Here is a 27845-nt window from a genome sequence, read left to right on the forward strand (position 1 = left end):
AGGCGCTGCGAAGGTGAGCTGGTTACGAGGCAGGACAAACAGAAGCAATTTTTTTGTAAACACGGTTTGCGTTGATGAAAAGACGAATGATGTAACTTGTTGTTTAGCACTTAATTAAAAGCAGTGTGGCTATTTTTAGATTGGGACTCATTAATAAAGTTGTAAATGGATCCTTCAGTTGCAAGGCAAAAATACGTTTATCCGGAGGGAGATGTTTATGACGGCTTTTGGAACAACGAGGGCAAAAAGCACGGGAAAGGTATTCTGAGCCTAACCGATGGATCCAAATATGAAGGTAAATTTTCTGACGGTCTTTTTGATGGCCACGGCGTACTCATGTTTCCTGACGGATCAAAATATGAAGGAGAATTCTCTAAAGGTAAATATAATGGATATGGAATATACACAAGATGCGATGGCATGAGATTTGAAGGTCGTTTCAGCGAGGGAAAAGTCAGCGGTCCCGGCCTAATAACTTTTCCTGATGGAGGAAATGGTAGGCCACGTAACGAGGGTGTATTTGAAGGAACAAAGCTTCTAAGACGAGAAAAGGTTCCAGAGGCAATTGAGAAAGCACACAAGGCATGCGAAAGAGCGAGAAAAATGAAGCTTGACGTCCGCTAACAGCTTGAAGTATTTTTAAAACCAAAAGCGAAAGCTGCATGTACGAAGCTTCTTGAAAATCACTTTTCAACAATCTGGACCGTTGCCCTTTTTAACTTTAAGTATAAATAAAGGGTACCGCCACCCTGTGAACACATTGCTGCACCTATGAAATTGAAATTTCATGGACACTTCACAGAAAACAGCCTCAACTTGGCACCATTATCAGTGCACTGAATTGTATTTAAATATAAATAAATACGAATTAAATTTGTCTCTACAAGACAACAGAATTTCTTTTGTCAGTATCTCTGGAAAGAAACTATCAGAGAAGAAAAGTTTTTGTAGTCCCATGTAACTGTTTAGTTTCTGTTCACAAAACATCTAAACATTTAATATCATCATATCTATATTAAAATCAAAATTAAAAAATCACTATTTGAGAATCGAACAGTGTGCAAGGAACAACAAGAAGTTTAGACAGTTTGTTAGCAGTTACTTCATTTTGAGATCATTTGATTTTACAACAATTTGCATATCTTTTTTGGCAGATAATAAAAATCTGTAAACTTTCTACAGGAACAAGAAAATATTCCAGTGGCATTGATATTTATATCGCTATTCGCAAAATTTAAAAAAAACAACAAAAAGTGAAAACATAGCACATAATATTTATGCATGCTTTGTCTCTACCTTTTTGTGCTTTTCACAAAAATTACATGTAAACTAATTGTTAGAATAGAAGAAAGATAACATCATGTAGATCTAATATATAGACTAAATTTTGTTGCTACCCTTAGTCATTTATCACACATTCATTTTACGGTTTATAACTTTTAATCATAAAGTCAATACCATAAGTGTTAGCATCAGGAAAACTTAAACATAAACTTCTGAAACCAAAAGTTTCGTACAAAGAAGTTTGAAGTACGATTTTAAAAAAAAATTAGGGGATGAATTGGGTTATTGGACCAACAAATTATTTTTTATATAACATAATTCAATTGAGCTAAGGTTCTATAAAAGTAAACATGCCCCTCAGAAGGTCCACAGCAGGACAAGAATACTTGATGAAAGCTAATTTTAGCATGTATAAATGATAAAACTTTAAAATCTGCAGCAAATATATCTATGTACAGCGATGAATGTGAACTTAATAATAGATTTCCCTAGGAACTTAATCATTACACTACACAATCTAATTACATTATGATGGCAATAACCCCACTTAGTTAAGTCGATGAGACCTGTATTTCACCAAACACCTCTTCCTCACTCTTCAGAGAAAATCTAACAACATCACCACTTGCATTTAACAAGCACTGGCTCTGCAAATAAATAAAAAGCAAAATTATTACCACATTTACACAGATGGCCAAAAGGAAAGTTCTAATACTATATTCAAAAATCTGATCTACAGTTTAGTAATTGCAAATTGAGAAAGGGGGCAACCGTTAAAATGATACTAAATGGTAATTATTTATTAAATAAGTACTTAGTTCAAAGTAGGGAAACATGTACAAGTGGTGAACAATCATAGAAGAGGTTAAGATCAAGGAATAGTGGAAAGGAGTGACTGTAACTGGCTGTTTTCCCAAAATATAAGAAACACACAACAGGGAAAACAATTTTTGCTTTTAAAATTACTCACCTGATTTTTATGAGAGCTGTCCAGAAGAGTAACATCATTAATGCTGAAGGAAACTATTCCATCACCAGCAAGGGCTGCAACTTGGGCCCTAACTATGGCATGAACTTCCGCAATAAAATTTTGCATAAACATATTTAGTCCACCATCCTAAAATAATTTGAAGAAATGTATTGTTGTTTGATGATAACATTAGGCCGCAGAATAAGAATAACCAGAAGGGTCACTCACTGGTTCCTTTGTTGTTTTTGAAGCTCAGAATCTCTGGCACCAGCAATAAAATACATGCTAGAACTCGTTTTCAACTTGAGATTTTTAAAGTCCTGTCAATGGAAAGAGTACTGATTTTTCTTGTCAATTTTCCAAAATGTTTTCTCAAAAATGGCTCGAAGATCAAAGCAACACATAACACTGGTTGCTGAGAGAAAGAATGTTTGCTGTTTTTACAGACTTACTAGCCATGAAGTTGGACAGCAACTCAGAGGGAACTGAATAGATTTTGCAATTTGAAATCTTTGCCTTAGTTCTCTTATCAGATACTTTGGACTACTGGATAAATTCAACGTGAGGTAGTACATGATCTGACACTTTATCCAAGAAACTCCATCTGAAGGGTCGATGACAAGTCAGCACTTGGAAGCATTCTTGTATTTAGCAGTTACTCCCCCGAGTACTACCGCTCTTGTGGACACCCAGCCTGTTTTGGGAGTTTCCATTGATGAAAACAACATTATTGTAGCAATTGTAGTAAGCAAAGAAATATTTTCCAATGCACATTAAACTTTCACGAAGCTTAATGTTTACATGCTAATTCTTGTTTTCATGCCAAGAATTAGCATGTAAATTAACGTATGCGTGAGTAAATTTAGGCTTCACTCAAAAACGCTGAGTGACCTTTCTGGTTATTCTCATTCTGTGATTAGGCATACAGCTGAGCTACAGCTTGCAAAATGTTCAGGCAATTGCCCCTAAAAATTGCATCACATGGTAGGCATAATAGGCAATCCCTTGCAGAAAGCTATCTGAATTCTACATGGGCCCAAATAATAGACTAAAAGAGAAACACGTAAAAGTAACACTGAAATGAAACTTTGATGATAAAACTTAACTATGTAGGTCAGGTCTTACCTCTTTCACAGATGTGGTTTCCCTGATAAAAAACAAATTTAGATAGCCAAGGAACTGTTGTATTTGCATATCTGGAACATCTGATGATGGGCTGATGACAATATGCTCTGAATACATATCATGATGCTGTTTAAGTAAAGAATTGAGGACATTCAAGTTGATTTACAATAAACAAAGTTTTTTAAAACCAAAATGCTGCTCACAAAAAGTGATCAAAAAGACAACATTCCAAGAAAGAATAGGTTAACACTCCTGATTATTTTATAATATGATACTTTGGCTTATAAACTATCAAAACTTGACTACAAAAAAATGTCAAAAGATTCTCTATATTTTGCTATTATGATGATTTGCAACCTATCCCAAGACATTCTTTAAACAGAGGGTGCTCTTGAGAAGGGTAAAAGGGTAACTAAAGTTAAACACATAAATCTATAGCAAGTCTCTGAATACATTCCTTCCTGTAAGTTATTTTTAACTCAATTTATTATATATTTCTTTTTTAAATTCTTAGATGATTGATGTTAGCTAATGAAGTAAACATTATTCCTTTAGCGATTACCTTATGAAATTTAAGTAATTTATCTATAACTATAAGTCTGATTTATGTACAAACCTTTACCCCATGAATGAACAATAATGTTTTCACATCAGTTAGCTGATTATTTGGCCATGTTTGAGACAAGTCAGGTAATGGAGCCTCCTTTAAAAGAATGAGTTTATAAAACTGCACAATGATAACTCAATGTGATTAATTTTTGGTACATATCAAGATAACATTTCTTTTACTTGCTTTGATGAGAAGAAAACAGTTTATTCTGGTATAAAAGTTTCTTAATTAGAATGTCAACCTTTGATGATTTTTTAATATTTTTGCACCCAATTTCAAATAAATATTTATTCTAATAGTGTTAAAAATACATACCCATGTCAAAACTACTTTACAATATTGGTACCTATATCTATATTCTTTTACTGCTTTAAATTATACTAGGATCAAAAATATCTATTCTGCTATCTAGCTATTCATTTCATTATAGGATTATTCAGGGCTTTAGGAGATTGAAGAATTTTCCTTCAGATCTTATAAGATAAACTGCAAGCGACTCTGAAAGGAAATGTAGCATGAAATTTACCCTCAATTTGCTTCCTTTTTGCTTAGCTTGCATGCCTTGAATAGTGAACATTAAAGTGAATGAATACAACAAGTGAAGGAGAGAGATGAGAAGAAACAAATAAGAATGGATCTACTCATTAATAAAAAGTTGCACACTAGTGCTTCAATAGAAAGTCGCTTAGTCAGGGTTCAAATTATAATACTCATCTAAACAGACACGTAGGGGATGTGAGTGCATCAGGGGTACATGCCCCTACTATTTGGAGGAGTGACCTTTGAAGAAGTAACCTTTGCAATAGTGCCCCTTTCTGTGCTAATGTGCCCCTTCAACCCTGAGACCCTCCAACCTTTAAATGCTTCTGATGTCCCTGCAACTAACTTTGAAATGAGTATTTAATAAATTGGATTATGTTCATTAATAGCTCTGAAATGTGGGAACATATCATAGTAGTATTTTCAATAATTATTGGCAATAGACTTTATGTGATGTTGTCAGCATAAACTGGTACAGTCCTTCTGAAAAACAGCAGCTTACCTTCAGCTTGCTGAGAACAATCTGGCACGTCAAGAGGAAACATTAAATCGTCACTCTCTAAAGAACCTAAAATGAGAACACAGTATTTTTTCAGCATTTTAATTAGTGCATCGGAATTGCTGTTTGCAGAGGTCATAAGTTTTGAAGTTTAGCTCAAAGTCTAATTATCGAAATCAATGTAAGGAATGATGTAACAGGCCGTCCATTGGTTATATAATCATTTGATGAAAGTCATAAAAACGAAATATATTAAAAGCGGAAGAAACAACAACGAAAATTGACGAAATACTCATTGTGATGGAAAGCAATTTTTTATAACAATAATACATGATAGAACTAACTTAAGTAAAATTTCCCCAGCAAAGAGTGCTTTGCCACAATGTACTTTTATCTTCTCAAACAGAAAATTAAAACAAAAAAGCTTTATTCAATGATGATTCGATATGAGCTACGAAATATCGGAAATGGTGGGAGAAACATTTAATTTTGAGCAAGAAAGCAACAAAAACAAAATGTACATTTTTGCTAACCATGTTTTGAAATGGGAGGTTTTCTGGTAAAAACAGTTTACTTTCTTTTTGAAAGTACATGGCATATATTGAAAACCTCAATTCAAAGCATTCATTTACTTGAATGCTATATTCATTACCGCATTCATTTATTCAAAATAAAAACGCAACAAAATAGAATATTCTGCGTAAAGCTTTTTTGAAGTTTGAAGATATCATGCTCTGATTTCTTGAAATATTAATTCTAATAATACAGGGGAGACACACGCTCGTTATTCTACGCGATTGGTATGATTTTTATCAAAAAATGCTAGGGACAAAGCCAGTCTATAGCTACTAAAACGGTGTTATAAAATGATATTTTTGCTCAGTACTTTTTAAAATGCCAGTCGATCTATTATATAGAGGTAGCGAATTAAAGCATTTAAGCATCAAGTCACAATCATAGACGTGGGAACCAGGGGGCACAGGGGGCACGTGCCCTCCATTTTTCAGGCACAGGGGTGCCCCTATTTTGACAACAGGTGCCCCCTCACTTTTGAAAAGCTTCCTACGTTTATGGACACAACAGTCAGCCAGCAGCGTCTTTTCCTGTCTCGCTGTTCTTTTGCTTGTTAAAAGGATCATAAAAATGACTTTCAACCCAAAGCAAATCACAGTAAGCAACCTTACATCAGCATAATCAAGCTCCTTTAGAGGTACAGGGCTACTAGCAGGCCATAAGAAAGAACGTTACAGTTTAATAAAGAGAGCTGTTTATAAAATTTGCTGTTGCCAAAACATGTATGTGTATTTCAGAAAATAAACGAAATCTAAACCTTTTTTTGCGAAAAAAGACACCGAGGCTCGATTTGCCAAAATGATAAGAACAACGTAAGGAAATTGCCAACCCTCAGATAATAATTAGAAGAGAAAAGTTTTTTTTGAAAATTTACTCTCATGTTAACAAAAAGAGCATACTTTATCAGCCAGTCAACCGCCATAAAAATGTCTTAATTGAAAAAGTCACAACAAAATACAGCCTGTCCCTTGGAGAACCGGCTCTCTGCTTAACAACAGTTTGTTTCAAATGTTTCGGGATCAAAAACAACTAGCGATTTTGAAAACTTCCACTAAAGAATCACCGTCAAAATTCTGGGGACACTACACAAAATCTTCATAGCCTTACAAAGTTGTTTGATTGTCTCCAAATTCAATGCTACTAGCTCCCAATAAGGCATGTCTTGACCGGCACTGGACTTTTAAAAACTTTTTGATGCAGTTGCCACGGTTGTATCGGAAAAAAGAACAAAATTTAGCTGTGGTATTGATTTTTTGGGAAGACAGCTAAATCCTGAGGTCGTGAAATTTTTATCATAAATATTGAGAGCTCTAACCATTTTTAGAAAGAACTTTAGAAAGGGTACGCCAATTACAGATAAACATTCAGTTAAAAAATTGCTGCTCGAGAAATTCGGCTTTCAAAACACCAAAAATGCCAAATACAATGTTTTTTTCTAGAGTCTTGAGGGCATTCTCAAACATGGTTTTAATAATATCCCGTTAAAAAAATCGAAAAAAATCCGAATCTTCAGCGTATCTGTCGGCTATTATTACAGTAAAAATAGGTAGTTACGGCAGATGGTATATCATATATGGAAACAGTTTATTCATAATTATCATATTTTATTTACCATGCACTGCTCTGGAAATACGAGTGCTTTCTGTAGGTTTTCTTGACTCTTGTTTAAGAGCTAACGCAGTCACCAATACCTTGAAAAATAGTAGGTTGCAAAATTAATCGTTGGGCAAAAGACAACAGGTGCAGGTCAATGGAAAATCAAAGGGGAAAGTTCGATAGTTAATTCACACATAAACTACAAGATGCTGTCACGTGAAATGGAGGAGGAGGCCACTGGTAAGTGGGTCGAGCGTTGAAGTGCCAATAAAATACACCTTCCTATACTAGATCGAAGTTCCTTGGCTGTAGTATAGGAATAATAAGATTTAAAATCAAAGAATGCAGTTTTATCCAAAGATATGCAAAGTATCAAGTAGAAGGTGAAGAATACAACAGAATGTGTATTTAGACTATACCAAAAAAACCATTTGTGATAAAATGCATTAGAAGAGTTAAGATATCCTTCTTGGTCATTCTTTCATAAGGGTCTGATCAATTCTCGAAACTGACAAACAAGTTGTACTTTGCCTTACACAGTGAATCTAAGCGGACATTTATTAGAGATATATCTGTTCACTTGATGTGTAGAGCAGTTGAATTCTAAGTTGCTACTCAGAGCTTTAGGTTTAATGAGGATAATCAGGCAATTAGTAACAGCTCTTGTAAATCCTTATCTCTCAAAAGCTTGTAAATCTCTCAAAATTAGCAGTGAGCTGATGATCATATTAAGCGTGAAACTCAGAGTAGCAACTTTGAATTGTCCTCTACTGCGCACAAAATTGCATACAGATCTGCCAACATTACATCCAGCACACAGCAACAAATCGTCAATTCTCTTTTAGAAAATACCTGGATGTCATTGTCTTCTGGTATCTTAATATTATATGTTATTCTGCTCAGTTGGTATGGCTTCCTGTTTCTCAACTTGAAATGCATCGCCTTTAAATGTAAAACATGATGGAAAAATATATTAAGTCGTTTATCAATTGTTATCAAAATTACTCGAATTTATATTTCAACTAATGTATTGATAGACTACTGAATGCCACGATTTCAATAGTTGAGGAAATCGTTTTGATATTTCCTAGCAAACTTCGCGCTGGATTGACAACCTTTTCAAGTTATTACCTAAAATTGTCATTAGAAATACCAGGGGTAACTTTCGGGCAGGGGTGACTATTAGACCTGATTATACTATTCCTTGTTGTAAAAAAAAGAATGATTTTTAAATCTCCCCAAATTTAAAATTTCTAAGTTGACAATTATCAAATTGAAGATAAAGTCTCGCTGTTGCCACAACCTATATTGAAAGCAAATCAAACCCAAAAACATTTTATGGCGATTGTTTCAGTTGAAACAAAAAACTTTTTCAGTCACAAAACCAACTTGAACAAAGTCTTAATGCTCGAAACGCCCCAGTTCTTTCAAAACGCCTGCAGAAATTAAGAGTGAAGGAAAAAACATATGTTAAAAGAAAAAACAAATGAAAAAAAATAAAATAAAATTGGCCAATACTGTTAGAAGTCGGGGTCCCTTTATCATTTAACAGGACAAGAGAGTACAAATTTTGCAATTTCGTCAAAGATCATCGAAAAGTAAAAGAGTAGTAAAATTTACCAAAATCAAATCTTCACAAATCTTGGGAAATATTGTGTTAATCTTTAAGTCATCTTCACTCAGTTTCCTCCAATGAAACATTGTTAAGAACTAAAATAAGATGAATAAAACAGATTAGACAAAGCCCTGCAAAATTTGTGCTTAAAACCCGGCAAACAACGTCTTCTCTACCCATAAGCTTACAATAAAAAACAGTCAGTAGAGGGGTAATACAAAACAACAGCGCTTTAAAATGTTGTTAGAGAAATTAGCTCGAACATATACGGGAAGAGGAGACCACTCCAACGATAAAAATGAATTTAAAAACCGGCCTAGCAACTGATTTCTCCCTGTGAAACTGGCTTTAATCATTAAAAAAAGATAAGTGTATCTAACAGGACAGAAAAAGCTGATGAAAATTTACCTGATGTGAAACTTGAACATCATTGCCAGCTTCATGGGAAATACCAGGAGTGGCTTCTGTGCTGAATGCATAACCACCTGAACGTTACAAAACAAATTCAAGCAAGAGTAAATATATATTGGGTGAGCTGGGCAAGAATTTTGCACTAACAAGCATGTACTGTTGGAAACAGAAGAATTATCAAAGGATGGCAGAAGAGCGTCTGCAAAAACCTCTAGTGTATACATCAGTAGCTTGGCAAAAATCGATAAACTAATTTTGACAAAATAAAGGGAAAGGGTGCAAAGCCCCACTTGCCCCAATCCAGTGGCACAAACACAGGGGTCTACCAAAGGAAAATATGCTCAACAAGTGAAATATGTTTGTAATTTTATCAAATGATTTACAAAAAAGAATGAAAATTCGCATTTAATGTTATATTTAAATACGCCTTGGTAAAATCTCTTATTCTATAATCTGATAAGACATGGCTAAAAATGGCGTTGTAATGAGGACCCTAATTTCTACACAGCGAAAATACAAAATCGGCAAATGGCGAAACTTAGAAAGATTAAATAAACCTTCAACTTGAAACGAGTCGGTTAATGTTGACAGGATGTCATCTTGAACAGTATCATCAACCTTAAAAGAAATCACACTAAATTTAGTAAACCTTTACTTTTGATCGTGTAAGAAAGCTCACTCTCAAACATTTTTTCATATCATTCCATTTCATTTGAATTCATTCTAATCGTATAAATGGTTTAAGCATAAATTATAATACACAATACTTAAGTAACTAATACATAATTTACTTATAGCCTACAATTGCCTTACAATCTATTTTCCAAAATTATTGGAAAGGAAAAAGGACACTTAAACTTGTCTTTTATTTCCACAACAGGATGAATTTTTTGACAATCTTTTATTGGAGACACTGCCCTACCACTAGTAAACAAACTAATGAAAATATGATAAACGACATTAACGATAAAGGCCCAGGGACTTCAGTAGATTTGCACACTTTTGGAAAAATTTCTGAGATATAGTGCCCGTATCATGTCCCCCTCTTACTATGACTAATTTTCTAACTCGGGAAAGATTTACAGTAAAAGTTGCAGAGCAAAAATTGCTTCCTCAGAATAACATGCAATAGGCGTCAGGGAATCAGTCGTGAGGGTACGTACGTTCCCGCATAATCGACAGCGAGTTGGTGCATCGTACTGCAGATGACTTAACTGATTTGTAAACAAGGACGACAGCAGCTAATACACACAAGATGTTTTATAAGGGAAAGATAAACATCAAGGTTTTACCGTGACAACATATGCCTCCTTGACACCATGAGCCAGATCTAAAGTGCCTTGAACATCCTCACGTATTGGTAACATCTCATTCGGCAAACCGGAACCCCCGATGTTGAAGACAGGGGTGTTTGGGGGCGTCTTTGTGCCGAAGATTTCCTGCAAGATAAAAACTCGCTAGGAAATATTGAAGGATCTCAGGAAATGATCCTCAAGATTTAAATACTAAATAAGCAACTGCAAAGAGCCCAAAATGACAACTTTCTTTCACTGCCATTCGATGTTCTGAAATAAACACCATTCTTTAGCATAAAAGGCACGACTTTTATATTTGATATTCATCTATATTTTTGATAATGATCAAATAATAATAACGTGCCTTTTATGCTACAAAATGATGTTAATTTATAAACCGAAAATTTTATTAACTACTAAGCAGTTCTTATGAACTCAGAAAACTAAATGAATATATTTCTAATGATACCAAGCGATGCTGCTTACCAAAGAGTCAGGCAAATGCATTCTTGCACGATTTTTTGACGTTTCATCAATAATTTTCTTCTGTATATCAAGCAATTTTTTCTCGTCATAAGCATCGCCCTAAGAATTAAAAAGAATAAAAATAGATGAAAACAGAATTAAGTCTCAAAAGATTTGGAGGAGTTATAAGGGTAGCTGATACAGACAGAAATACCGTAAATTCTCTTTTTAGCCCCCTCTCTCAATTAAGCCCCCTCTCTCTTATTAGCCCCTAATTTTCAGAAGGAAAAATTTAATAAGCCCCCTTCTCAATTTAGCCCCCCCCCCAAATTTCACTGATGCTGAAATAAGAAAGTTGACAAAAAACAGAGATTTTCATTTCATTCATTGGTCGTTCAATTCTTCGCCTCAAATCAAAATTCACACTGTCTCTAGAAATAATGATTATTGACGATGACGCTGACAATATTATTTACATACAAGGCTGCTTTGATGTTTATTATTTTGCATATAACAAAAAATTCTACCACTATCAATGGTTTTTTATTACAAAATATTTAGTAAGCCCCCTCTCCAAATTTAGCCCCCCCCCTTCTCTTATAAGCCCGCTTTAAAGTGCTGAAAAACAATAAGGCCCCGGGGGGCTAAAAAGAGAATTTACGGTACATATCTATTTGGCAGATAACTGGAAATATCTAAAATAGTCAAAATTCGCCTAAAATGTTTTGAAAGTAACTGGTTTTTTAATATTCTGATAACTGTTCGTTATCAGAATAAATGCCTAAGGCTTTCTAAATCAAGCGTCAAATACACATTTTAATAATCAGATAGGAAGTGTGAATGTACAAGATTTAAACAAGCAACATTAAAAGGCTCAATATTTTGTTTTCATAAAGAAATATTCTGAAAAATATGGTGTTGAAATGACCGTGATAAAGAAATCTAGAGAAAAACGCTATGGTGAAAATTGACTTTTCGTCAAAAAGACAATGTGTTAAATGAGTCAGTAAAGTAAGTGGGTGAGAACTGTCAAATCAAAACATTATGAATAAATCCATGTCTACATTTGAACAAGAACTTATTGGAGAAAAAAGAAATTGTTTTTCTTTGTCCTTTATGGAAATGTGATTTCGTAATAATTTATGACAAAGTTTCTTAATGGCTTAAAGCAGTAGTGGGTAGTTCATATTCGCATGTCTTCTACATGCTATCTAGATCTAGCTGTAACAATGACACGCTCAAAAAAATACAATGATTTAAAGGACAAGACCATCAGCTGTTTGACGACTAAGTGCTTTGAACTACGATAAAGTCCAATCTTGTCCTAACGATTTACCTTTTAATCTCCTTCATTTTCAAAGGTATCCCCGCACGAGATATTACGTGAAATTTCTTCCGATTTCTTCCGATTTCTTCCGATTGATATTCTGTTAAGTTTCACTAAACTTTGCTAAATTAAACGGTCATTGATTCATTTATAAAAATGATTACAAGGGTGATTGCGGAGTACCAACCTTGCTCCCAGAGACAAGAAACAAAGGGGGTGGTGGTAATGCAGTGAGGTAGACAGCTGTTCCAGTCTAGAAAATAAAGAGCTTCTCATATCAAAATACCAAAATGATATAGCAGTTGAGAGATAGAGATAAATTTACCGTTTGAATTGTAGTAAGTTATTTTCTTTCAGTTGTTTGATGCTTTGAATGGTCTGTTTAGGTGGCTTGCATCAATAATTACTTGCTCAAAAATAAATTTATAATTTCAGTAGAATAAGTCTTTTACAATTACTTCGCTGTATCTGAAACCCAAGCAGGATCCACACAAATGTTTTCTCCATACTATGGCAAGCAACTAAAGGCGAATGCAGTAAATGACGTCATACCGTATAAAGGGTGACTGTTGAATTGATCTATAATCATTGCGCCTCCAAAATGTGTTTCTTAAAAAGATAACAAGCCACTCTTTGAAACACGAAAAACTTACAAAAAAAGATTACTCGTTACCATTAGTCCTATGATAAGATTTTCACCAACAGATACTTGCATCTTCAGTCCAAATATTGCATTGAGACCTTTTACCTGAAAGGAAAAGGATTCAAGAATTATTCAATACGTCAAAAAGCAAAATTTTACCTACATAAACAAATAAAGGCTTTATTACATTTATAGGAAAAACTTAAAAAGTGGACCGTAGATAGGGCCATTGCTGGCTACTTTCTACAAAAGGAACTTTTGTAGAAAGTATCAATAAATACTTAAATACTTCAACGGTAAAAATATTTTTTCCATGCTGCAAAAATTATAAAATGCATGCAAGCAGAAAAAATTTACTTTCAGTTTGTTGAGCATCTGGCGATGTAACTCATATTCCAAGAATGGAAGAATCTGAAAAAGCAAAATTAAACTCATGCCAACATAATCAGACACGTTTTTATCTGTAGAAATAAATGTAGTACGGAGAGTGATGTTTAGAAATAACTGATAAAATTCAAATATTTATGAAAGTGCAAGGACATATGAACATTTTTAGCCGAACCTTTTCGTTGACTAAACAGGGGTGATCAAAGAAAGAGGGGTAGCTTCCAAAAATCCTTAAAAGATTTACAGAAGCGCTTTAACTTCTGACCACAGAGTATTTATCTGTCAATTTAAGTTCTGAACTTATAGGTTAATACTTCACGTATGACATGTTGGTATGAAATACAGAAAAAATTTGGCGACTACATTTTTCGACCTTGTAAAACCAAAATGCTCTACGATTTCTAACAAGGATCGCAAATGTTCAATAAGAAACGAAATTATTGTCATCCAGAACAAAGAAAAAAAAGCGAGCACAAAGTCATTACCTGGCTGACATTATCTGCATTGACTTCATCTTTCTCGCGTTTCTTTGTTCGGTAAACCCTAAAAAAGAAACTTATATGACGATTCGGTGGTCGCTAGACCCGTCTTTATGCCTATATTCTATATCAAAGGTTTTCACACGGCATCATCAAAGGTTGAAAGTAAGATTTAAGATTGTCAACCCTCCATCTAGGAACATCAAGGTATCATAAGAAGTATGACAACTGACTCTGTCCATGATTGGTTGAAACGAACTTTCTTTCCATAATATTCCGGATCGAAATAGGCCAATCAGAAACGCGAGCACATGACTATTGAAGTTGACCAATCAGTGCCGCTTGCCTATTGAGAATTTTACCCATGGAGTCCTAAGTTGAAAACGAACTCCTTTTGTCTACACAATAGCGGTTTCCCTAGCGTAGAGTTTTCGATCTATGTTCTGATGTTTTAAACTCTGAAGAGTGTCAGACGAAAAGCTTTAGTTTACTCAAATGTTTGGGTTTTTCAAAGCCATTTTCAAGTTTTGTATCACCAATAAGAAAATGGGCAAGTATGGGGGCTACACAAGAAAAGTTCAAAAAGGAAAGTTACTGTGATGCAATGTAACATGACTGTTTAACTATGTCTATGTCACGTGACGCGTTAATTGTGTTGTTTACTGCGGTGTTGAGCGGGCAAAATCCTGGCTGTTTTTTCTTGTGTTGTCTAACGTTAACATGGCATCAAAGAACGTTATAGTATCAACAGCATTAATAATACCTTGCTTGAAGAAGAGAGCCGTTCCCGGTTATATGAACTTCTGAGGGGGGCTCAATGGTCGCGAAAATCACATCAGGGACTTTTCCATGCCTAATGAATACAAGTGTTTACAGTCATTGTAAGATAAGAAACGCAGCAAATAGGAAATCACAAATAGAAAGAAAGTCTCTATTTTGAAAAACATTATTTGAAAGTTATAAATCAATTTTAAAGAGAATTTAAAATGTTTGAGCTCAAAGTGGTAGAAAGATTTATTACAGGAAAAAAGTATCACCGTCATAAAAGAATGATACATGAATCAAAGAAATTGCAGTTTACTTTTAAAAATTGTAGAAATAAAAAATTGAATAAATTAGTAAAAGTACATTGTTGAAAAAGGAAAGGTTGTGTGTGAAAAACAAGAACAGTTCCAATGAATGATTCCTTCATTGAAAGAAATGATGGAAGTACAAACAAACCTGCAGATCATACATTTTGATACATTCACTGAATACGGCAAATCAACCTCGCCGAATGCTATATGACAAACTTTGCAATCGAAAGAGCCCGTCCTTGCTGAATTTTGTTTTCCAATTGAATTAAAACGCTCAAATCTGAAAAGAAATGCCTGTGTGTGATATTCATCATTTTATTGGAAGATTCTTCAGAATTGATTTATGATATAAACTCTTTGCCAAAGGTTTTGGAACAATGACGGCATTTTTTCAAGAGCGAATTCAGCCATCCCCCTCTCCCACTTGGAACAATGTTGGTTCATTATAAAATGACGATGGAGGTTAGGAAATGTGCTTTTCGAGTGAATTGTATGATATTTGCCTAAACTATCAACATAGTTTTTGGGACCGAAGAAGTAATCTTTGGGAAAGAAATTAAGCGCTTGTTGCTTGGTGTTCCAGGTAATTTTGGCAGGCATCGTAAGGGAGTAAAGATAGCAAGAGGATGATAGGTAAAATATTTAATGTGTGAATGAAGAAAAGGCCACTGTAGCAGGCTGCTCGACGGGCTCCAAGGAGTTCTTGCGACGAAAAGTCTATAAAAATGTAGCAAATAAGAAACACCGGAATACGCCGAGAATAAACAACAATAAATACACGTTGATCAGTACTGATTTACGTGTATTTATTGTTGTTTATTCTCGGCGTATTGCGGTGTTTTTTATTTGCTACAAAATATTTAATGCTTACTTTAAAGCTGTCTCCTCTTCGTCGTCTTCACCTTCTGACAACTTCCTACCATTGATCTTTATCCCTTGAAAATCTAACACAGCGGTGTTTTCTTTAAAAAAGTAAAGTCTTAAACTTTACCCTGCATGCAAATAAGTTGACAGAAACTTGAAACTTGTACTTGAATGCAGTTATTTAAAAAACAAGTTGCTTAAGATTGCATTCGGTAACAAAAATCATGATTGCAAACATTGTTTGACTGGCTCCTCCATAGCCTCTTACCGTTTCAACAAAACAACATTAATGTTTGCTGATATTTGTTGCACATGAATTGAAAATGATAATGTCAAAAAAGGGACCTTAACAGAACTCTGCAAAAATGGTAAAAATGGCCTTCTTTTTTATCAGGGTAAAAAGCATTACCGGTGGGCTCCAACAATTCTGGTTCGATTGAAGGGGGAGTGTTGGGAAGTCGAACAATAGCAGCTGTTCCATAGGCAGAAAGGATCACCAAATCGTCACTTGAAATGAAGAAAATGGCTTGATCAGTACCTTCTAGAAATGTTTTAATACGCCGATATTATCAAAATTTAACTAAAAAAATCAAGGGCGGTTATGAAGAAAACAGTCATGCCTTTTATAAAGAAGCCATCTTCTCTCTGGCTTCGCTATAACGCAAAACACTGATAATAAACAAAGACAATGTCAAAAACCGTCGATACACATCTAGGTGTTTCCTCTTCCATCTACCGGACATTACTCGCTACGTAATTAGTAGAATAATGGAGGTTTCTGGGGGAAAAATTGAAGCGGGCTTCCTAATAACAGAGAACAAGATAGGCTCATCTAATAGTGGTCAGCATGTCAAACACAATAGCAAGATGCAAAAAAGACAATTTTTCTTATTAACTGAGTTAAGGAGGGAGTTGAGTTATAAAATCTTCAATTAAATGAACTTTTTAAGTTTATGAAAATATGGCGATTTCGAGCGATGTGTTAAAAAGATGGATATGAATAATAATTTATCATGAGGCACGTAAATAGCTTACACCATGTTCTTATCAGGTTGTTCCAAGTTCTAATTGCAACACAAAAAACCACTTCTTTCAGAAACTTTTGTGAAATCAACGCTAGTTGTTTCACCACAGCGAACAACGATGTCCACATGTCCTTGATTCATGAACACGATGATTGTGGAAACTTTTCAACTATTGTACCTAAAATGAACGTTTTCCTAGTTCTCCTGGAGACCGAAGGACGTGGGAACCTAAAATGTTCTTAAGAGGGCCCAGTTTTGTGTATCACTTCTGGGCCTGAGCTGGCTCTCGATGACCTTTGGGCTACCTTTAAATCACAGATTCAGTATTCCGTATTCCGCATTCAGTGTTTTAAAGGTAGCCAAATGAGTGGTATAGATGCCGCATATCTCATCAGAAAAAGAAAAACTTTGGTAAGCACCATGGCATCGACCCGATGAACAGGATATTTGCATAAAACAGTTAGGCTTTAACGAGTCAATTTCTGATGCTAGCGAATAAAAAAAATTTTTAACCAAGAGCATAAGCAAGGGTGGGTAAAAAATGCCAATTACCATATGGTAGTGTATTCAGTGTAGCCAATGACAGCGTGACAAGCAAGAGCCTTCGCATGTGATCGAATTTCGGTTCTTATTTCATTCCACCAGGCCTCTCGTGTTTCAGGGTCGTCTGTTAATGCGAGAAACAATTTAAAAAAAATCATCTCACGATCATTGTTACTTGAAAAGATGATGCAAGATAAACATCTGCTAAAACTCCAGTGAACGGGTAATCCCCCTGCTGGAAGTCAAGAGTATGCGCGAGATGACTTTAAATCACTACTTTAAATCACTACTACGAACGAATCAGTTTACAGACGGGGGATGAATCAAGAAGAACTGCCATTAGAAGAACTGACCATTGCATTCCAAGCAATTGCAGTTCGGTCGCCATTTCTTTTGCAGCGAAACATTGTGCTAAAGAAAAGCTGTTATTATATTTTCGCGGCGAATAATTTTGCCTCAATTTTTACTAAATCCAAATACAAAAGTTTTTGACGGCCAAAGTCGGCATAAGCTGGTCATGTTTGGAATTAATATGACGCCAATATTCACCACAACGTGAAAACCATAAGATGATTACATGGCGAGAAAGCTACCAAAAATAATCCACGTGCTTTAAATCCGCCTTCAATCCCTTTCAAGACTTACAGACGCTCACCTCCTTCAATAAACAATCTACAAAAACCTCTAGAAGATAATAAAGAACTATTTGTCAAATGAATTAATCTGAATACCTCAAATCCTTCTAGAAAAGAACAAAGATTGTTTTATTTCCCATTAATAGATATTGCAAAGAGTAGATACCTGGGTTATTGATCTTGTCGAGCAGTTTCACCGACTTCGAAGACACAACACCGCCAACATGGAGAACAAATCCAGTCGGCAGTTTCGTTATTGTAAAAAATGGGAATTCCTAATAAAAAATGCAGATTAAAAAGTTAGTCAAATTAAAGCCATGGAATATCTTACCAAAGAAGAATTATTCACAGTGTGCTTTCTCAGCAAATCATATTCTATCTGTAACGAAAAATGGTGAAAATATAGCACCTACGTAGACCTGTGTTAGACCTGGTCAAGGGAGTCGATATGAGATTGAGCGAGTGTGGCTCTAGGACACAGAACTACCGCACAAACCTACTGGCACAGCAGCGGTTAAAAGCTACAATACCTGCAGAAATTACTTGGATGATCCTGCAAATAGACCCAGTTGCTAAAAAATTAAAGACTTTGAAAATCTCGAAGGATACTGCTACACTGCTACTACTTTATGCGACGGAAGGTACTAGTTTTGCCATTGCTGACAATGAATTATATCTGTTGCATACATCTGTATTAAAATGTTTAACAAACTAAAAGGAGAAAAAAACTTACGATCTCTTCCAGTGACTTTACTTTTTGCCCTGTGTTGGCCAAATTCACCATCAGAAAGTCCTGAATATGACTGTTGTCAATACTGTCCCCACTTGAATTCAAGAGCATCGATGCTTCTGAATAGCGAGCAAAAATAGGACTTTTCACATGTTTGAAAATAACGTCTTAAATGTGACTGAATTAAAGCTATACAAGAAACTTTGTAGACAAAATTTAACTTAATTTTTGTCAGTTAAACTCCCACTTAGTACCTTTCGCTATCCTAAAAGCAATGTCTCCATTAGAACCTTTAGAACACCAGAATTCCAGCTCCTCTAAAAATATTATTTGTTACACATTAGTTACAAAGACACACAAAGAAAGACGGTTGTACTTTAGGGTACATCTTTTTCCTTAAGAATTGTGCTAGCCCGTGACCACAAGTGGTTTACAAAATAAGTTTATTTACCAGTTACTTACCATTGATTGTATCGTTTCCATCGGATGACGTAGATATTGTCCTCCCGTAGCGACCAGAAGCTGTTCTTGATTTCGTCGATTGTCGATGCAAGATTAGCTTCTGACTCTTGTCACGTGGACACTTTAGTTGGAAGCTTGAAGAAGAAATTTTGTTTACATTGATAGACAACTACTTCATTTTATGATATTCATACTTTATTTGCACTTCTTTTACTCGCTACAACACAAGAAATATGCATGACACGTTCAGGTTAAATAACTGCTTCTGCCTCAAAATGACCAAATTCCATTAACAAGTTAATGAAACGGGCAAAAGACAATTTAAAACGACAGAGATTAAGAAAAGACGGGAAAATGTTACTTGAAATTTTCTAGTCTATCCTAAGATAAATATAAAACTAAAAAGTTTCAACTTGCATTTTAAAAAAAATTACTTACGGGTCTGTAGAAACATTTCCTAGAGTGAGAGGGTTTGATGAGATATCCGGAGAGTTAGTTAAGGACCCAATAGCCGAGTAATCGTCCTCTTGTTTCATTAGCGTTACGGATGTTCCAATTGCACGCACCACAATGCCAGTGTCACCCTCGATGTCGAAGCATTGACAGTACCTATGGTCACAAAAGGTGGGAAAAACTTCAGTTGATTGAAAAACTATGATTTTTAACTCAAAAAGGTAGGAGCAAAGTATAGTCTTTTCTGAAAAGCATGCGAGAGGAAGGGATTTTGAGAACCAATATGTTTTTGCGCAGTATTTTTGTCGCCCTTTTTGATACAAATTACAGAAACACATATTGAACTTGAACGTACGAAGAATCGATTTATGTGCACCCTCTTTAAAAAAGTAACAGGAAAGAAAAGGTAAGAGCACGGCCGAAAAAGGTGAGTTAAGTACGTTTTCACAGTGCGTTAAGTTTGGAAGAAAGAAAACGGTAAAGCAATGACGCCACTTTCACCTACTACAAGTTTATTGTTTATCAAAAATTACCAAATTTGACGGGCAACATATAACATATGTGCAACATATAAGCAACATATATTCGAAACAAGAATGCCTAAAAATATCATGTTTGCATCTGTCTTACCCAATTACGGCATTACCCCCAGCTTCGATGACTTTCAGTCCCAACCTGCGATTCACCTCACCTACAAAGGAACGTTTACAAATCTTAATTGTCACAACATTCCCTGATTTAACAATTTTCAATACAGAAACACTGTAAGCTATTACACAGTGATACCACTTTTAACAGACATCTTAACATTAACAGACAAGCATTTTTACCAAGATTTCTTTCATAGATCAAAGCCATGCACAAGTAATCTTCAAATACCGGACCGGAGGACATCTCCTTCAATAGATAGTAGCCCTGGTCTAACATTCAGCATTGTACTTCGTTGGGCCATTACCAGCTTTCTCTCTTGACTTATCTTCAAAAAATCAACAGTCCTGGCGAAAACGTTACTTCTTATTTTCGAAAAATATCACTTGAAGCGAATAAACCTGTTGAGATAAGACCATTATTTCCTAAATAAACCATTGAAAGCATATCATATACTGTACCCTCACCCGAAAGCTTAGAGAACAACCGGATTCGTGCATCATTAGAAGCCCTCGGCGTTCTTATCTTGTCTATCCACTGCAAAAATAAAACGATCAATTCAATTAAACTCAATTCAGTTCAACGAGTCAGGAATCCAACACAACAATAGCACTTGAATCAATACCGTAGTAAGGATAAAATTATGGAGGGGGGGGGGCATTGTTTGAAAAATAGGTGATTATTCGTTGGAAAAATATTTCTATCATTTTTGGAAGGGCACGAGCATAGAGTTGATGGGCATGAGCCCCCTAAGAAAAATGGAAATTATTTTAAAAGGTTCTTGCGTGGAAATATATGCCACGCTTGCGCAGTGTATTCTTGCGAAATTTTTGATTTGGCCTTTTTAATCGCATTTTGGCCTGAGTTGGTCGTCCGTCTAGCCTTTCTTTTGTAAATTCTATCTAGCAACCTTGATACATAATTTTTGGCACGTTACCTGGTATTCCGGATCATCGTTGACAACCAAAACATCAACAAATCCTTGCACTGCTATCGCGGTATACCCAGAGGGCACAGCAGGAGCTAGAATACAACAAAATGAATTAGATACATTACGAATCCAACCAGGCAGTCGTTAAATAACTGACCAAAACAAACTTTCAGATTTTGCAGTAACTTCACAAAGTAACGGTTTACGTCTAGTTTGAAGTTAATCTACACAAGTTTTGGTGTGACGAATGGTTGTCAAATCAGCTCACATTCTACAGAGAAGATTAAATGAAATTCTAGAAAAAATAGAGACCAGATTGTTGACGACTTAAAGACATCGCCTTGTAATATTACTTTCTTGAAAAAAATATCAAAGGCAAAGCTTGCGAAGGCGTTAGTATTTGCCTGGCAACCATGGCGATAAAATACTTACCTTAATTCTTAAAATTGCCTTATGATTGCATTAAGTCGCATTAAGCGTGAAACTCAGAGTAGCAACTTAGAACCATTCTGTTACATACACCAAATAGGATGTACAGCTCTGCCTATACGGTATTTCATTGCTATAATTCTTAAAATCTTTTAGGAAATGGATGCAGGTTTTGTTAGAGAATGGGAGTCATATATACACTGAGATGTTACTCGGGGAACGTATTTAACAGACTGACGCCTTTGCAAGCTTTACCGATAGATTTTTCATGAAACCATATAAGTTGAATCGCTTAAATGATTAAATGTTTATTCCAATGAAGCTCAGCTAATTAATATTATATATTTAGCTTTCAGAAATACATAAGGTCGAGGGGATGTTGGAGTTTAGCTGTTTGTGGCTAGGCACCTATAAGAGGAGAGAGGGTACGAGTATCTGATCCTGCAGTTTAATACTACTCTTCTTAGCATAAGAAGAGATTAGAGAAACTTCTCCAAGAATTGGGTGCCAAATTTTTGCTACGAAAACAGCAGCCTAAGAAAATTCAGTCCAACGGAAGATCAAGAACTTGAATACGTTTTGATTTCTGTCGACAAAGGAAAATGTCTGAGTTGTTATACAAAAGAGTTAAAATCGGTAAACGAAAGACTTTATTCGATTCTAAAAATAGCTTCAAAATGAACTAAAATTGTATTTACTTGCAAAAAACCGAATGCCGCAAGATGTTTGTCGATATTTGTTTGCATCAACAAAGAACTCCACTTTCACAAATATTTGGATGTAGCCACGTATTCCTGGCATAGAAAAAAATTGCATATAGGCATAGTAATCAAGAGGTGACTCGAAGTAAGAGAATTTTATTTAACACTTTATAAAGGACCATGTTTGACAAGAAATGGAGACGTAATCAACAACGAACGGTATATTTGCCAATTTATTGGTGAATAAAAGCCTTTTAAAAATGAATAGGAGACTTTGCATGAATTTTTGAGCGAAAATAGAATTCAAGCATGGAGACTCTACTTCAAAGTCGAGAGTCATGTCTAATGCAAATATATGCATAAAAAATGTAAAGATCGGGTTTCAGTATTGAATAGGAAGGCTAAAATTTAACTTAAGATTTTCGCTGTTTTTAAGAATAAACAAAAGTTTTGTAAAGATATCCGGCACTCTTAAATAGCTATTTATTCCTGATGTTTCTATGAAAAAAGACTGCACATTTGTTCAACATTGGAAAGATAGTCACCATGAAGGGTATCGTAGATTGGAAACCACCCTCTCATTTCATTTGTGCCATTCTTCAAGATCAGCGATGACAATCCAATCATGACCTGTGGACAGAAGATTAAGCTTCCGTTCACACCAAGGGCCATCTCCCAGTGGTTAATGTATACTGATATTACGAGAATATCATAACAAAGAAAATATCATTCATATGTTTTAAACTTTTTCTTCAGATTAATTCTGAATATTTCATGTAGTACACTAACAAAAATAGTTGTTAAATGCTGAAATTTTACTGAAGATTGTTGAAATGATGGCATCTTCTAAAAAGCAGGTGAACCTTATGGGCCTTCCTCAAAATACAAACCGGACTGGAAGCTAATTAAAAGATGGGGGCAAGAACAATGGCCTGGCAGAAATGTCTTGTCTTTTTTAGCAATGAATAAGACACACTAGCCAGTTTTATATGTAGCAAGAAACAATAGAACAGGTCCCTGACAGAACAATGTATAAAACATATTTTACTACATTACAATACAACAAAACTCAGGAAATTTGGCTTGCAAAATTATGTTCTTTCTTCAATTTATTGGTAGACAATGAGCATATGTTATGTTAAATTTACCTGGAAAATCATATGCTGCAAAATTTTTTGTTAAAGCAAATAGGAATAAAATATCTAATCACCTTTCCAATTGTGTCATGAGCTGAGTACATGTCATAATCCAGTACTCTATAAATCAAAAACTTGAAGTAAGGAACTTTTATTTTGTAATCACATAAAATTTTAGTAAGTTACATTGAATATATTAAATTTCAACTATTGTGTGTTCATTATTGAAAGAAAATGCACAAAGACAAAATTCTACATTCTACTTGCAACTCAACAAAACTTACTTGACTTGCAATGGCTCGTCCTGTAATTGTTCATCATCAGCCTAGTGATAGAATTCAAAGGTTAATTCAAATCAACTTCATCTCTTTCTTTATGACTGGAAGAATTTTTAACATCCTGCAAAGTACGATCAAATGTAGATGAGGGTTGTGTGATTTGTTTTTAACATGCAAATAGATTTGGCTCAATATGGAAAGCCCACATTAGTGCCTTTGTATGAAATGGGCACAATTCAAGGACGACAAAAATCAAACTGTGAGCCTATGCAGAATTAATGATTTTTAAGGACAAATTTTAAGAAATTTGATAAGACAAGGCAGAAAATAAAAACAGAAAACAACTTGTTGTAAACAAATGCTCATGCAATTAAGGTTACGGTAAACGTTTTGAACACAAAAATTGGTTTTTCCTTCCTAAAAGCCAAACGGCTCAAGGAATCTGGATAAACTATATATCATTCGATGCACAAGATTATGGCGTATCTAGCCAGATAAAAATTATTGGCAAATAATGTTAAATGTTATTTTCCATGCGAATTTACTGGTCAAAAAGTGTACCACCTTCAAAAGCTATTATGTACTCTTGCGTTTGAGGTAACAAATCTGACTTAGACCAGCAGGAAGTGCAGGTCTAAGCTACCAAAGTGTGTCTCAGATTTTTTAAATTCCTCCTCTTCTTGAAACTATACCCTGTCAAAAATTGGCAAATAATTTTTTCACCCTCCCACAGCTTTATTTGGGTATAAAAGACGGACCAGAGAAAATAAAAAAATTTTGAGACACACTTTTTTTGCCCAACGTCTGCCCTGGCTTTGTGCAAGTTCTCGAGCCATTCGATTGGTTCCTTGGGTACATAATAGCTTTTTCGTACCTGCATGTAAAGGAATTTCGAGTCCGGAGAAAACGGGATTTTACTGATGGCACTTGCAAGATACACTCGTAAACCACAGTGTAATCCGGGTCAAGTCACTTGAAGATTTAAGATCAATAAGCCTGTTTAAATAAACAGGGCCGTACATTGGAAATATGGATGTGCCATGCGATATTGTAAATGAGACATGCGACCCCAACCGCAAAGCAACGATAATCGGCTTAACAGGTCAAGAGATTTTCAGGCCTCAACTAAAAATTTTGATAAAGAAATTATGGAAACCTTCGTTTACATGGGATTTTTTCCACTTTCAAAATTTCTGTTTGTTTCAAATTTGGTATCATTGTGTGCCTTGAAAGTTCGGCTACTTGAATGTGAAAAAATCGAAAAAATGATGTTTTCATCTAGAAAACGTTTACCGTAACCTTAAATTGAAATTATTTTCAATGATGCAATTAATTTTTACCTCAAAACGAAGCCATTCTGAATTCCATGTTGGGTTGAGTGATTTGCGGCAAACATCTGTCCTGTGGATTGTTGTTCCATGCCTTACCTAGATTTGTATCAGAAATTTACATCACATTATATTATTTGTGTCCCTTTCATACAAACATACTTCTAAAGTTGAGCTTCATTGAAAAAGGTCTTCACTGAAATATTTTCTACAATTTTTCAGCAAGGCTTCAAACTTCAACATTTTTTATCTGCATGGTCACATTCATTTTGTTGAAGTTTTTTAAAAAACTAAAAATTCTCTTTCCAAGGATTTCTATTCTCTCTGAAGGCATTGGTTCCAGCCACACCTCTGCCACCAGTGCCAGCATTCGATGGATTGAGAGCAACACACAGATCTGAGCTGTCAGTTTTAGCCAACTTTAGGGTTGACTACTTCAAGCATACAAGCAACTATGTAAATTAAAAGATAGTGTAAACTACCTAGAAATATGGCATGTATAAGAAATAGATTAAATGAAAGAGACTTCCTATGCATGTTGTCACTATATCAGACACCTGAGTTAACTTGAAACAGGAAACCTGTGTGAAATTTCATGAGCTTGCATGTTTCATAGAGGCAAAATAAATCTTAGAGCAGCAACTCTTAGTTAATTGGCAATATATTATGATTCTTGAGAAATATCCACACATTTAAATAATGATTAACTTACATTGGGTCTTTATTATCAACTTACTTACTTACATAATTATAAACAATGTGTTACACTAAAATCCATGCAGGAACAGTCTTGAGCCTTTGTTGAGTTAAAGGCTCTTGAACAACCAGCCTATATATTCAAAACAGGCCTAATAATGTACTTCATGAACATAACAAATACTGTACATAAAAAACTTGTTATGGCAAAGCATACTGGTTGGGCAAGAGCCTTAAATAGATATGATGGAGAAGAGATTATAAAACTGCCCCAAACACTGAACTAGAATCATCTTTCCATTTTCAATAAGGAAATTAAGCAACGTTACCTCAACAAATGCATCTGTGAGATCACTTGCTCTGTCCATGACCGGCAAGTCTCTTGCCCCTAATAACCTCACTTTGATTATGCCTAAATGAAAAAACAGAAGAAGGTAAAATAGAACATAAACTACATTAGTAAACTGTGAATAACCTATAAGAAAGATGCTTTAATTGCATATAGCAATATACAAATGATATTTGGAAGAAAATGTCTTAATTTTGCTTGTTTGAACTTTTCAATTGATCAAATTTGATCAATAGCGGTTGAGGGGGAGTCTGCAGTATGCTATCTGCGCACTTGGGAAATTGATCAATTTATTTGACTTCTTTAGTTGAAGTGGAAACTGGCCTTAAAGGCTCTTGCACCACCGGCATGCTTTGTGATAACAATTCCAAAACCAGCCTAATACCATACAAAATGAAAATACAAAACACAGTCAATTTCTCAAGATAGCTGTTGCTAAGCATGCCAGTTGCACAAAAGCCTATAAGTGAAAGTTTGGTCATGTCAGTGATTCGAACAATAGGTCGGGTCTCTAGACTGGACCCTGACCATTGAGACATCTTTGCGCCAGTTACTGTAACTGCTCAATATAAGTTTATAAAGGAAACCAGTACTGACAGCAGCTTTCCATTTCAATCCACCGAATTTCTCACTCAAGTGAGAAAGAGGGATCTGACAGTGGCTCGCTCTCTGCCCGTTTTCTAGTCAAGGGTGCTAGAATGTGAGAGGTTGAAGAATACCAGGCTTTGTTTCTTTCAAATGAAAGGATAAAATTTGCTTATAAAAACGAATTGCTTTTTGCATATGTTATGTAACGTGCATGAGAAGGCCATTTTCATAGATACAACTGGAGTTCAATTTAGGTTTTTCCAATAGCTTTCAAGTGAGCGAGATCATCACATCAAACTATTCTCTTTTTCGAGAACCAAAAAAATAAGTTTGGGAAACTTTTTGGACTGATGGATAGTCTATGCTATAGATTAATGGCTAGTTCATCTCTTGCTGGGTTTTTCGAGCCACTGTGTATACGGGAACAAACATGGGAACAAACAGCCTACCTGGCATATTGGAAAATGTAGATTTCGGTCAAATATGTGGCTGTTTAAAACTTTAAATAAAATCTAAATATATTCAACGAGACTTCATCTGATGCAGCTGGACCAGACATTTCCAGTCTTCTTTTTCTACAGTATTTTTGTCGCCATTACCAAGGTTGTTTCAAGCATCCAAAAGAGGTCGTTTACAATTATTGAATTGAAGTGAATCGCATGAACTGAAGTGAATCACATGTTGGAAATTGGTGGGCGTGGGAAAGTGCAGGTTAAATACAGTACTACTAATAGAAGATTTTTAAAAATGCTATATATTTTGCAAAAAAGGGGAGACGAGGCCCTTCCTTGAACAAACGTAGGTGACGAAAAGAACAAAGGACCATGAGGGGCTTATGCAAGCAGGGCCGCTGAGAGGCCTTGTGGCAAAAGGCAGCCCCTTGCGAGCTGAGCGAGGAGAAAACGTTAGGACAACGACCTCCAGATTCGCTTAAAATGAATTTAAAAAAGTTCACTTAATGCAATCTTTCAAACGTTGTACTATTTCTAGGCATACTTTTGCAACGTTTGATTAATCCCATTCTTAAAATTGTATTCGTTACATTGTGAGGCCCCTCAGACTTTGAGGCCCTTGGGCAATTTGCCTCCTAACCCCCCTTTTAGCAGCCCTGTAAGCAGGGGTGGATTTAGTGGAGTGGTGTAGGGGTGCGACAC

General features: G+C 35.3%; 2 protein-coding genes across 4 annotated transcripts; one reads left to right on the forward strand and one right to left on the reverse strand.

Moving 5' to 3' along the window:
* The first annotated feature begins 39 nt into the window (after positions 1-39).
* LOC135684652 (MORN repeat-containing protein 4 homolog) lies at positions 40-863 on the forward strand. Its single transcript, XM_065200288.2, has one exon. It carries the CDS (start codon positions 166-168, stop codon positions 622-624), a length of 459 nt encoding a protein of 152 aa, XP_065056360.1. The 5' UTR covers positions 40-165; the 3' UTR covers positions 625-863.
* LOC148957295 (C2 domain-containing protein 5-like) lies at positions 330-27299 on the reverse strand. 3 transcript variants are annotated; one of them, XM_089115586.1, is made up of 36 exons: positions 27141-27299; positions 26084-26166; positions 25071-25157; positions 23737-23777; positions 23527-23572; positions 22862-22946; positions 22314-22409; positions 21193-21278; positions 20723-20792; positions 20238-20298; positions 19593-19763; positions 19155-19288; positions 18696-18811; positions 18129-18237; positions 17337-17451; positions 16169-16266; positions 15767-15839; positions 15041-15175; positions 14583-14672; positions 13826-13883; positions 13311-13364; positions 12984-13058; positions 12498-12563; positions 11005-11103; positions 10516-10662; positions 9781-9841; positions 9221-9297; positions 8818-8907; positions 8050-8139; positions 7214-7292; positions 5032-5097; positions 4516-4550; positions 3996-4082; positions 3380-3505; positions 2255-2401; positions 330-1931 (listed from the first exon to the last, which is right to left on the reverse strand). In XM_089115586.1, the coding sequence occupies exons 1-36, from the start codon at positions 27145-27147 to the stop codon at positions 1836-1838; spliced, it is 3156 nt and encodes a 1051-aa protein (XP_088971712.1). In that variant the 5' UTR covers positions 27148-27299; the 3' UTR covers positions 330-1835. The 3 variants fall into 3 exon arrangements, with proteins under 3 accessions (XP_088971712.1, XP_088971711.1, XP_088971713.1); XM_089115585.1 differs by having other exon boundaries at positions 15767-15857; XM_089115587.1 differs by lacking the exon at positions 3996-4082 and having other exon boundaries at positions 15767-15857.
* Between the last annotated feature and the right edge of the window lie 546 nt (positions 27300-27845).

Source organism: Rhopilema esculentum, unplaced genomic scaffold (assembly GCF_057945365.1).
Source record: "Rhopilema esculentum isolate cy_ngs unplaced genomic scaffold, ASM5794536v1 HiC_scaffold_34, whole genome shotgun sequence".
Taxonomy (NCBI): domain Eukaryota; kingdom Metazoa; phylum Cnidaria; class Scyphozoa; order Rhizostomeae; family Rhizostomatidae; genus Rhopilema; species Rhopilema esculentum.

Bases quoted from the DNA above. Each gene is read 5' to 3' on its own strand.
- LOC148957295 (XM_089115585.1), bottom strand. The intron at 22,410-22,861 runs GTGACTATCTTT...TTTCTATGCCAG, and splicing joins AATCTACGATACCCTTCATG to GAATACGTGGCTACATCCAA. The intron at 13,059-13,310 runs GTAAATTTTTTC...TTTTCCTTTCAG, and splicing joins AGATGCTCAACAAACTGAAA to GTAAAAGGTCTCAATGCAAT.
- LOC135684652 (XM_065200288.2), top strand. From the start codon at position 166: ATGGATCCTTCAGTTGCAAGGCAAAAATACGTTTATCCGGAGGGAGAT.